General features: G+C 44.9%; 1 protein-coding gene across 4 annotated transcripts in view; it reads left to right on the top strand.

The window, feature by feature from the left end:
• Positions 1-12,933, top strand: part of THAP4 (THAP domain containing 4) — a 934,450-nt gene that overhangs the window by 505,471 nt on the left and 416,046 nt on the right. For all 4 annotated transcript variants that reach the window (XM_069618122.1, XM_069618121.1, XM_069618123.1 and 1 more), the window contains one exon: positions 3,228-3,337. In XM_069618122.1, the coding sequence (XP_069474223.1) occupies positions 3,228-3,337 (110 nt within the window). The remainder of the gene's footprint in view (positions 1-3,227; positions 3,338-12,933) is intronic.

Genomic DNA, 12,933 nt, shown 5'->3' with positions numbered 1-12,933 from the left:
ACCTCTCTTAGAAGATGGCAATAGTGAGGGTTTCTTTTTACTATAGTTTATGGCAATGAACATGCAACCTTTGTGTCAGCTTCCTTCTTCAGCACCCTTACATGGCGCAGACTGGTATGTAGGCCAGGAGGATAAACTGAAAGGATACGACTGCTGCGGATGTATGTTAAAAGAACATGGACAAAAAAGGGCGAATTGCAAAATACTGAGGCCTACTCTGCTGCATTTTGCAATTCGAGCTTTTTCTTTTTTTATTTCATTTTTTGTCCCCTGCATTGTTTCTTGTATGCAGGGGCCACCCCTGTAGCCCCCGAACACAAATACTGAAGTAGTAGTGAGGGGGACACCTAAGAATTTTCACATTCAGTCATTTATACCTATGCTGAATGCAGCAAAACCATATCTACGACCCTCTAGATACGATTTTATGGGTTGATACCGACTGCTGCAAGATGGTGTCCATGATAAATGTGTTAATAACAAACTATATGGGGCAAAACGCCACCCATCCTAGCGCTGCAAAATCAGTGTGTTCTACAAATCATCAAATAATGTTGAGATCATGCAGAGAGGAAACAGTCATCGTAATACAAAGTACCACAGTTGACTAACTTCTCCAGGTATGCTACAAAGGCTCCATCTAAGGGAAGACACCAAATCACTTCATGACAATAGCATGTTGAGCTGGTACTAGGGACCCCACCACTCTTCTCTCTCTGGAATACCTCTTCTGAACTTCACTGGGGAAGTATTCTTGTCCTCTGTCTACTTGGTACCCACATCTGATTGATTGATTTGATTGATAAGTTATTTATAATGTGCCTATACACAAGTGTTTCTGCATGCTCCCTTTGACTTCTACTCCTCCCTGTTTTTTCCTCACTAACATCCAGGAACAACCACTGCTCACTGCCAGATGCACCCGCTGACTCAAGAGTGCCTCATGACATTTTTTCACAAATATCGTATCTAAAGGGCACCACTATTGAGACATTGCCATGGCTATCACATCGGAAGGATGCTCCGAGTTGCCCACTGGGCCCTTCAGTAACCTTCTCAAACTGTACACTCAACACAATATATGCATACAACTAAGCTACTCACACAAAGCAACAGAATAATGTTTATAGTAGATTATGAGGTGCCATCTGTGAATCATAGTCACTCTGAGGTGCTAGGATACCCCCCAAAACAGACACTATACCTCTACAATCAACTTAAACATCACAGTCCCGGCCAGTGTATTCTAGCATCACAGGCACGCAAAGATTGCCTCTGGATACAAATACCTGGGTTCTCTCCTCACATGACACTTAGAAACTGACATGTCCTCAGCGTCCAGGGTTTCTGCTCTGCATACATCACAATAGCAAAGCTGTTTTGCATTGTCCCCTCTCTCCATAAACCTAACATAGTGCTTTACTTTCTATCCACCAGAGCACCTGGAAATCATGAAAATTGTGGCGGTGAACAGTATAAAGCCCAATAACCTAAAGACAAGCTAGTATCCTTTACAGAAATCCCAGAACTCTGATGTCTCTTAGACAACCTAGTTGCCAACCCGATAATCAAAACCATAGAAGACCTAGTGTGGCTGAATGACATTTTAAAGGTCACAGCAAGAGTAATATCCGATGCCTTGTTAAGAATGCTGTGGCAAGCCACTCAGCCCTGCCTACCATTAGTGACCTATTTCTAATTAGGTGTAGTTACATACTTTTCTAAACTGGGACTGAAAAGCGCATACTGTCAAATGAAGTTGCACTCCACATCAAAGCACCTTGCTTCTCTTGTGACCCACCTCGCTCCCCCAAGGTACCTTCAAGTACACAAGACTGCGGTTTGGCTTGCTCTTGCCCACCTGTGTCTGATAAATAACACGTGTTACAACATCTCCAAAGTCTTCTATTTCTAGAATGATCTAGATGTTTTCCGGACTTCACATGAGAAACATATAACCTTTCAGTAGAAAAGGTTCTGGACATAATATACAGAGGGGCTCGGCTTTACCTCACTAGCGAGGCCGACTAGGCCAAAACATGTGTCTGGGATTGCTGATGGTACTCTTGTTCAGAGGAGAATTGGCTACATTTCGGTTCTGGACTTCCCTTTTGAGTGGGACCAGATTGATATGCAAATGGGTATTTCTCCTTTTGTGAAAGGCTCAGTGAGCTAAAACGTGGTTGTAGTCCCTCCTGAGTGGGAGAAATTCCATAGAACAGGGTATTTGACCCATGTTCGTTCTCATTAGAGGGGCTCCGACACCCTTGTTTAATAATATACAAGGGTCCTGCCCTTACAGTACCAGGTCAAGGAATGCGTAATTTCTTAAAATGGGATGAAGCCCAAACGGAACTTGGTAAAAAAAAGCCTGATGAAAACGATAGACCTGCTCTTCTCATCTACATGCATGGCAGATTACTAAGTATTTTTCGGCCAGGAATTCTATTCAAATACTTAAGTGTACAGCACCTCCTCAATAAAGGAGCCACATTTCATTGGGAAACAACTGAAACACATCTTTCAGTGACGCCCCCCATAGTCACCCTGTTGCTGCAGCAGTTCCATCTGCTCCTCTCCCTCAACATTCCCTGACCATCATTAGCATTGGAGCCATTGTATGTAGCCCCAGCCATCATAAGGCAATGCAGCACATCATTTTAATAAGAAGTATTTAACTACAGACCCTTAACTCACCCCAAAACTGGTTGGTCCATTAATGCTGGCATGTGTATGGACAGCCAAGAACCTCAGAACACACGTGTTGAGTTTTCCTTCTCATGAAACAAAAACGCCTTAGTCGACATGCTTATCCCATCAGAAATAAACAAAGCTGCATCATAGTGATGATGACATTATTTCAGCATAGAACTGAAACACCAAATGCATGACAAGCTATGACTAACCCACTAGACCGAGAACCAAGAAAGCATTAAGCAGGTGCAGAGTGAGTTTGAATTGTATTGATTCTCCTTTTTGCCACATGAAGGCGGTGGAGTGGTGTTTTCCACTTCTTTCTTTGTGCTTTCTCACAGATACCCCCTAGCTTTGCTCGTATTCTGCGATTTCCCCTGCCCTATGTACCCTAACAATGTGGGTTTACTTGTAGATAAGGCTAAATTACAAGCAAAAACTGCATGCAATGAACTCATTGTGTTTTGTTTTTTCTACTGATATGGTCTTATGGTCTTGGTCTTCTGTTTTTGTCCCCTGACCACATTCAACAGGTTCAATGCTTTCCACGCGGACTCCAGAAAGCCGATGCACCGGGAATGCGGATTTATCCGACTGCAGCCAGACACCAAAAGAGTGGCTTTTGTCATTGCACATAACACAGGTATTGGCGGTTGCTGTGTGGCACAAGTATTGCATTATTTATTGTGGTGCTGCAGGTGCAAAGGTAGCTTTGGGGAAAACACAGAGAAGGAAGGCTTTCTCTGCACTCTTTTAGTATCAAAGTGGTAAAACTCTAGTCACATTTTAGAGCAGCCATGTGAAATGTGCAGTTTTCAGAAGGTTTGTTTTCATGAAAATGCGCCTGTGATGCTGGAAAAATGGGTTTCCCAATTCACTGAACCAAAAACTTTGGCCAAGTTTATCTTTATTTTGTGGTACTGTCGGTAGTTTTGTGGAACACATCATTGGTGTGTTGCGATTCACAAAGGAAGAATTCCAGAATAGGGATGCAGCATTTTGGCGGCTGGTTAGTGCAGCAGGTTCAAAGAGGCACAAGGAATTCTAAGGCAGGGTGGGTCCTTAAAATGATTGCTGAAGTAGTGCTCAGGAAGCCTGGCCTGCTAAGTGTAGTGGTTGGTAGTAAGGAAGTGAATGGGTGTTCAGTGTATTGGAAGTCTTGTTTGAAAAAAAGGTATTGCATAGTTTCCTGAATAACAGTAGGCTGTGGCCTTCATGTGTGGTGGGAGTGTGTGCCAGGGGCATGAGTCACATATTCTAAAGGGTCAATGCAGTTTTCTTTAATCCATTGCTTCCTAAACATGGAAAATCTGTTACTTTGACTTCCCAGTAGAATGTACATCTGCATCAAAAATAGACTCAGAACTTTTTTCTGTGAAAGGACACACAACTTCAATCCTTTCAACACAACTTTTCATCCTTAGTATTGTTAAGAAAGCTACATACAAACCATTAGATGACATATAAAATATGTGAAGCTGGGGAAAACTCTTGGACTCGGGATCCTGTCGTATTTGGCTCCCTTCCTCGTGGCCTAAAGGTGAAATGAGGGAGATGGCTCAGTTAACCATGTCTCAATGTTAGAGTAAAAAAAGCTAAGGTGTTTTAGCAACCTATTGCACCTACCTAGAGAGAGAGAATGTATAGTGTTGTTATACAGTTAATATTAATTACAAGAATCCACTTGCTGCGTCAGCCTGGCATGGTGTCTATCTAACACCCTGAAGAGGAAGTGCCAAGCACGATTCGCACTCCTGCCACCCATTTTGAAGTACCAGGAACATTCACACTGAAATATGTGACGTATGATGAGCAAATAAACCAGCAGAGAGCCGCAGTTGGGCTCTGTCCATTACCTATCAGAATAACAGCACCTATTGAAGTACTGACACCAGAGAAAACCTGGACAATAAGGTACCCATTGAGAAAACCATATCGACAAGTGAGACAGAATGACAATTGTCAGAATGTAATACCCGAAGAATCTAAGAAGATACTGAAGGAAGACGAATGATGACGTCATAAGAACCCAGACTGACTCACATATAGAAGATATAACAACCTGAGAATGATGACAAACAAGACGAAACACCATGGACAAGTGACATCCTAAGCCTAAACTGAAACAATTGATGTCAAGATGTCAGAAACTTGTGCCATATGCACGATGAAGATATTCAGTTAGTTTAAACGTGTACATATGCAAAGTAACCGCAAGAAGCGCAAAAATCTTGAGGCTTGCTTATGATTAGCAGTAAGATGGATTGCGGCAAGTGCCACTGTACATATGGCTACCTCAAGAAAGCACTTTATATAAGTAAACTTCCACTACACACAAGAGCAGAATCAACCAAAGGTTACTAAAGGTCTCAAGAAGAGAGTTTCGCAGCAAACAAATCAAGAATTAAAGACGGAGAGCTACTCAGATGAAGGTAACCATGCCAAGAAGCCAAGGTCGTATCCTCTGAAATAGGCCAACAGTGGATACAATTAAAGAGAAGAAGAACAGAGTATCCTGTTCAGGGAAGGTCAAGATAAGCCACAGATGGCAGAGTGTCAGAATTAAATCAAATATACAAAATTGCATGAAGGAAAGGCCGATTTCACGGTGTCGGAATCACGTGACCAGACATGCAGGAAGGGATGAAACTTTCACACCTATGCATGGACCTTTGCCATACTCGGATGCCTTAACTTTCCCAGAGCAAGAAGCAGACTCGAGGCCAACCACTAAGAAATAATTGACACATGACCACTGAGGTGATGATTGATTGTAACAATAATTGGAGGGAAGCTTGGTTGCAGACGAACTCCCTGCACCTGGCCGGCCATACTGCATGCTGCTAAGTGCAAGTGGAAAAGTATGAGTGGAGTTGATGCCAACTCAATCATAGTGGACCATGTAATCTAGGGTCCTATAGTTAGTAGAACCAATGAAAGGTTGTACTTTTAGTGACGTTTACATCAGCCATTTTGAGGGAAGGGCTTAGTTTCCCCACCTGACATTGTTTATCCAATCCCCATTCCCCGTTACATATACAGATATAGCACCTATATTAAAATTGCCTTCCTAGAACCAATCAAGTTGCATGCTAAGTTTTAAGAGTTGCACGTCAGTGATGACGAGTTTCTGGTATAAATGTTATGTTTTTTCTGAAATTAATTGGAGTTGAAGCGAGAAGGAAGATCGAGCGATTGCCGATATTCATTGAACTCCCTGTTTTTTGTACTTGTCATTAAACGGACTCCCTTTGCCAAACTATTGAGTTGTCATTATTGATTTGGTGCAAGAGTGCGAATCCGCATCCCCATCCATCTCAAGGGTGCTGTGTAAGAATTTGTCAACACCAGAGTTGCTCACGTAGAGTAGTCGATGTGTTCTTCTGACCAATGTACCCCTCTAGGTGATAAAACAGAAAGAGGAGTCTATTAGCAGGAAGAAAGGAACACCAGCCGCATGTCGGAATATTCTGCCTTGAGTACACCACCAGAACCTAGTCGTGAAGAATGTCAGCGGCGCAGGTCAGCCGCAGACTTCAAAAAGGAAATATCGAGCAATAAATCTCCAGTGGACATAAAGCAGGAAAAACTATAAAGGTGAAGTGACTTACTGGGATAAGTAAAACACAACTCTGGAAATAAGTACATCCAGGAGGACAACGTCTATGGTGTATTGGCATTCCTGCGGAAATAAAGCAGGACCCGTCAGTACCCTGACATGAAAACAATGGAGAACATAGGAATAATGAACCAGACTTAACACTGTAGAGGAATTTCCAGAAATACCTAGTTGTTGGCAACTCAACCTAAATAGCTGTCCTGACGGCACGCGGACGCCTAAACTAGGGTGACCCAGTCTCTAGTTCCAATGGGGGTCACCGGTCCCGCCTGCACGCGGACGCCTAAAACTGACAGGCACACTGTCAGTAGTCACTAGTCTCTGTGTGCCAACACTTGAGCCACCAACAACCAGAGCGACAAGAAGAGTATCCGATAACCAAATCCAAATCAGGATTTCCAAGTCAGTCCCAGGAGTTCCAAGTCAGTCCCAGATCAGTAATCCAATGAGAAACAATATCCAAGTAGCAGTCCGAGGAGCAGGCCGGGTCGAGGCACACTAACAGCAGAATCCAAATCGAGAGGCAGAGGAATTCCACATAAAATCCAAGGTTGGCAACAAAGCAGGAATTCAGGGGCTAGGCGAGGCTATCCAGATAACAAGAAAACAGGGTTCGGCAACAGAGATCCAAAATGCAAGAAAACAGGAGCAAAGTAATTCAGTGGAAAAAAACGTAATCAGAAGCACTGAGCACACGTATTGCAGTGGTCTTATTGGCTGACAGGGTCACGTGATCGGGAAGAAGTATGAGACGTGCAGCGTGAACGTATGGAGGAAGCCAATTTCCATGGCAACCTCCAACGCTCAATGAGTCTTGCCCGTCCCGTCACTAACACCCGTGATCTGATCCCCTTGCGCACAGCCGTGGTAAATCCTTTGCTGTCCAAATGTATGGATTTAACCGCCGTACTGCCCCTTGATAATGTACCAGAGCCAAATCTATAATGGCTGTGAACACGTGCAGCTCGCTGAGTGGAACGTAACCTGACAGGCTGCTGCTCATATTAAAGTGCTTTTTGGAAACCCCCAGTCCCATGTGCCGGCTGGGGTCCATCCTGCACACTTGGTAGCAGAGATTGATGGTTCGATTAGATAAGACACCCATTGGACGTCGACATAAGTAACTCTGGGTCCTCGGCAATATCAGAAGTCCTTTGCCATCCTGCTGAGTAGAACGAGAAGCTCCCCGTAGATAGTGTTTAGTCTAAGAAGAAACCCTGCAGGTTAGGTCTGAAGGAACCTTTGCTTTTTCCCATAAACTCCTTCCCACTTCAACCAGTATCTGGCACTCTTTGCCCACCGCATCGCCACTCTCTGCCCCAACTTTCAGTGCTATGCGGACGATACCCAGCTCATTTTCAGGCTACCCTCGGCCTCCTCCTCTCCTTCCCTCATCTCTGACTGTCTTTCTGCTATCCAGGAATGGTGTGCCGCCAATGACCTCTGCCCCTAATGCCAGTAAGACTGAGATTCTACTCATCGGCACACCCACTCCCTCCTTCCATGCAGCGCTCTGGCCAGCCTCTCTTGGCCCGCTTCCTGCTCCTACTTGCAAGGCAAAAAACCTCGGGGTCATCTTCGACTCCACACTCTCCTTCTCTCCTCATATATCTGACGTCTCTAAGAAGTCACACTACCAGCTGCACCTCCTCAGAGGTATTCTTCCCTTCCTTTCCTTCCCCCAGAAGCTCACGGTCTCCAGAGCCCTGGTTCTCTCGAAGCTGGACTACTGTAACAGCCTCTATCTTAATCTGCCTGCCTCCACTCTCCGCCCTCTGCAACTCATCCAGAACAGGACTGCAAGACTTGTCCTTGGCCTCAAGCCCAGGGACCGTATCTCTCCAGGACTGAAATCTCTACACTGGCTCCCTGTGGCCGCGAGGATTAAGTTCAAAACCCTCTGCATTGTCCACAAGGCCTTCTGGGGCCTGGGGCTTAAATCCATTCAACTCTCTCTTCCTAAATATCTTCCTTCCCGAGCCCTTCGCTCATCTGTCTCCAACTCCCTCAGGGTCAGCCGCTTCTCGAAGCAACGAGCTGGGGGTAGATCTCTCTCTGCGGCAGGGGCCTCCCTCTGGAACAGCCTTCCTGCCTCCGTGAAACTTGAGGAGAACCATCTTCGGTTCCGGAAGCACCTCAAAACCTTCCTCTTTGCTTCTGCTTTCTCTCTCCCTCTCCCCAGCTAAATTCTTCACTGAATCTGCACTGAACCTGCACCCGGGCCACTCTCACCGACCTCGGTCCTTGGCCCAGCCACTCTCCACTTGCGCTGCCTCCCTGGCAACCCCTGCACTGCGGGACTGTCTCTGCATCCCTAAAGCCCCCCCTCCCAGCACTTGTCTGCACTTACCTTGCACTTGCCACTAGCTGGCCCTATTTATTTATTTATTTATTTATTCTACTTACCCTGTTCAGCACTTCCCCCTCTCCCCTTGCACTTTTCCTTTCCCCCTACCCCTGCACTTGCGCGATCTGAATGACACCTGGCCTAGTAGGATCGTTGTCTGTCTTCCCCTCTGTTCCCCCCTCCCTGCCTCGTCACGCCTTGAAACACTTGTGTATAGGCGCGTTACAAATGCCATATATCATATCATATCATACGAGCAGCTGATCGGACGAACGGCACGGAGAGGCAGTAACAAAGGCGGTGATCCCGAGTGTCCGCAGAGGAAAAAATGCAAACGGTGAGTGAAAAAGACTGCATGCTTTGGCAAAAAGTTGCATGCCTTAGAACAAGTAAAGGGAAGGTAGCGGAGGGAGGAGAGATTAAAATAAAGTCAGAGTAAAAGTATAATGTGTATATATAAGGGGAAAATATTGACTCGAGGGTGGCCGAGCAATAGAGAGTGATACCGGGAGGATACCTGAGAGAGATATACCGGGAGGATACTCGCGAGAGGAGTATACGCCCAGATACCTGGGTTTTAATATAGCACTAGAAGAAGTCTGCATTTAAAGTACTGAATTAATAGGACGATATAGGAGACCAGAATCGATTAAAGGCGATCTGAAAGAAATGGGCTTACATTCCATATCGGAATAATAATAGGGGCAGAAATGCATCTGAGGAAGCAGATGGCATGAGATTTATGTAGCCGGCTGGAGTCTGTCGTGTCTGTCTTGTGTTTTTCTTTTTTCTGACATCACGAGGTAAGAACATTTTTGGGGGAAATAGCATGAAAATTGTGCGATTGAAGAGACAAAATGTTGTATGGCATGGATTGATGGTTTTTGTTCGAAGAAGTAAAAGTAAACATTTTTGTGAAAAAACGGGATTGGCGCTTGCGACGATTGGTGCTCGCTCATATTGCTGATTTTGTTTGAGAAACGTAAAGCATAACAAAGTGTTATATGAGGAGAGAATAAACAGATTTAATCATGGGAGACGTTACCCCGTTAGTACACTTGTGCAAACAGTTGCCAAAACATGTACCTAAGGTGAAGAAGTACAGTGCCGAATGGGTTAAAGGAACCGCCAACAAAATGTTTATGCCATGGCCCCAAGGCAGATCGCTATCTAAAACGGTCCTGCAACACATGATGACCTATTTGCACGCCACGCATACTGGCAAAAGGTTAGATAAACTCCTAGCTAGTTTAGAGCTTTGGAAGATGTACCAAGAGGAAAAAGAGGAGCCACCGGTAGATTGGATACTTAAAATATGTACAGAGGGGGGGGTGAAACGCCTTCTGCGCCACCCGCCCCGTCTGAAACAAAAAGCAAGCCAGTAAAGACGAAGGATTATACCCGTTGAGGGAGCTTAAAGCAGCCACGGGATATAGCAACCCATCATATGAGTCACCTACGCAAAGTAGTGACGAAAGGCAGAGACAGAGATTTTACCTCCAAAGTCCCGAGGGACAAGGAGAGGCGCGAGAAAGAAAAAGGAGAGCAAGCACAAGCAAGTACATCTCTAGATATGAGTAGAGAGGGAAAGCGATGGAAAGGAGATGAGGACAGGACTAATGAGATGGCATTCCCACAGAACAAATGGATGGGAGGTCTGATTTTATTAAAACTCAATGGTAAACCCATTGAGGCTATGAGACAAAAGGGAGAGTCAGACGATTCAAAAAGGAAAGAGAAGGAAAAGGAAAAACGATTGAGAGATGAAGGAACTAAGAAAAAAGATAGGCAGAAACGAGATCCGCTATATCGTGAGGCGCAAGAAAGAAAACGTGATCATATGCAAAGAATAGCTGATGAGCAGGACAGGCAGGAACAAAGGAGAATAGAAGAAGAAGAACAAAAAATACGGGAGAAGAGAATGTAAAGACGAAGGGATGAGGAAATACGAAGGGCAAATGAATGAAGAGATGCGAGGAAACAAGAAGAAGATAGGGTCAGAGAGGAAGCGAGGAAGCGCAGAGAATTTGATGACAACATAGAACGCAAGCGAAGACAAAGAGCACAGGATCTTGAATATCTGGAAAGGGAGGTTAAAAAACCTGATCGAGTAGTAGACTGGGAAGACATAGAAGAATTCTTTCCTGAGTACGATTTAGTACCAGGCACTTCTAGGGCACCAGAAGCATCGGAGAGATGATCAATAGAATGTATGATGAAATGGGGCTAGAACAGGTACCCCAAGGGAGAGGAGAGGACGAGCGTCTTGAGAGCACTCAGTTGTATGACACTGAGGACGCCACCCGAAGTAGCAGAAATAGAGAGCTGTCCCTAGAAAGGTTGACACTAAACAGGAATGAGGAAGATGAGAGGAGTTGCACGAGTTGGGCACAGATATCGGACACAGAAAGAGAGGAATGTGAGGAAAGAGAAGATGAGAGAAGACACGAAAAACTCTTCTCTAGAGGAAAGGGAATAAGATGGTCAGATTCTAGTGGATCTGCACCAAAGACATTAAAGTCAGCCACACAATCGGACCGACATGAAGGAGTATCTTACGGTCGGAGGTGGGTGTCTCCACCACCATATGTGAGCAGACTAAGGACATTGCCAGGTAGACGGCGATGCTGGAATATTAACCCTGCAGTGGATAGAAAAATGATGAGAGAGGAAAAGGAGTGCCATGGGTTACAATTTCCGTTACTCGAAAAAGGAGGCATGAGGCCACAGTATATACCCTGGCCACACATGGATCGAGAAAATCTGAAAAATAAGCTTCCATTGTTGACAATCGGGAGCCGGAAAATGTATACATGAGCTGGAAAAGATGACGGGAGGGAACACATTAGCTATCAGGGATATTAAGGGTCTTTTAATCGCCATACTTGGTGATAGAGCTGACGATGTGTGGACACGTGCAGGTTACCCTGGTGTGACTACATGCGCATGATGGAGCTCTGTTTAACAATTGCAGAGCCATGGTATGGAAAGCATTACGATTGCTATACCCGTATACTTCAGACATGGGAGCTATAATGACACTTAAAATGAAGGAGTCAGAGGATCCTTTGCTTTACATCCAGAATTTCCAAGACGCCTGGGTGCTGGAAACTCGTGAATCTTGGGGGAAATCCATACCCGTGTTTTACCATATATTATGCCAAGGGCTGCCAGATCAGGTACAGAAGCAGCTCAAGAAATTGGTATGACATTAGGCCAAACCGTGGTCTGAAATACAGTTGACCATAGCTCACTATTGCAGGCTGCTGCAAGAGAAAAATCGCAAAAAAGAGGCTGCACGAAAAGCTGAAGAGGCAAAATTAGTGCAGAAGAAATTGTCAAAATATGCCATTGAAGGAGCAATGATAACTAGCACAGACGGATCAAACATGCAGCAGGTCAATAATCAAGGGCAGGGTGATCAAGGCAATAATGGGTTTTACCCCAAGGGAGCGGCTTTCGAGGAAGAGGATGGCAGAGCAATGAGAGAGGTTTCCAAGGTAATCAGGGAGGTTTTCAAAACATGCAAAACAGCAATCAGGATGTTTCAAATGGGTTAATAATCAGACCACCGCCAATATGTTGGACGTGTGGGATGACAGGGCATCTAGCACGCATATGCAGAAGTCAAGGCATGGTGCAAAACGACCAAGGAACAAGAGTGGGGATGGTGAATCCAGCTGTGTTTTTTCCAGCAGGGTGGAAATGGAGTTGCACAAAATCACACGTTGCAACAACAAGCGCCGGGAGCACAGCAAAGCATGCAGCCTCAGAATATGACACATTTTCTGCAAGGACACTCAACAGTCGCAGATGCAATTGTTACAAACAACAAGTACAGGACGGGTACTGAATTCCGGAATAAGAAATAACACTGATGATGGAGGAAGTCGAGACGACTCCAAATATTCGGCCACAACAACAGAAGCAGTGGAGAAACACACGATAAAAGGGTGAGTGGATGACATCTAGACAGCCCACCAGCTAGGGAATGAAGAGGTTAGTGGATGCCCCCTCTCTAGGAAAGCATACCTCTATAGTCCTGTAATAGAGCCAGACATATTGTAAGAACTGATAATTTTCGGCCTGTTCTAGTTGTACATTAGCGCTTTCCTGACTACAAATGGTGGTTTGGTATACTTTGAGATATGACTGCTATTACTGATGATTAGTTGTCTTATGAGCTCAGCAGTCGAATAGGTTATTAACACGCCTATTCCGTGTTATTGCTCCTCAATAGGTGGCGATTTCCCTTCCTGATAGATAGATGGAC

This window comes from Ambystoma mexicanum, chromosome 10 (genome assembly GCF_040938575.1).
Source record: "Ambystoma mexicanum isolate Mex_15411 chromosome 10, UKY_AmexF1_1, whole genome shotgun sequence".
NCBI classification, from domain to species: Eukaryota; Metazoa; Chordata; class Amphibia; order Caudata; family Ambystomatidae; genus Ambystoma; species Ambystoma mexicanum.
This window is presented reverse-complemented; position numbering and strand designations above follow the sequence as displayed.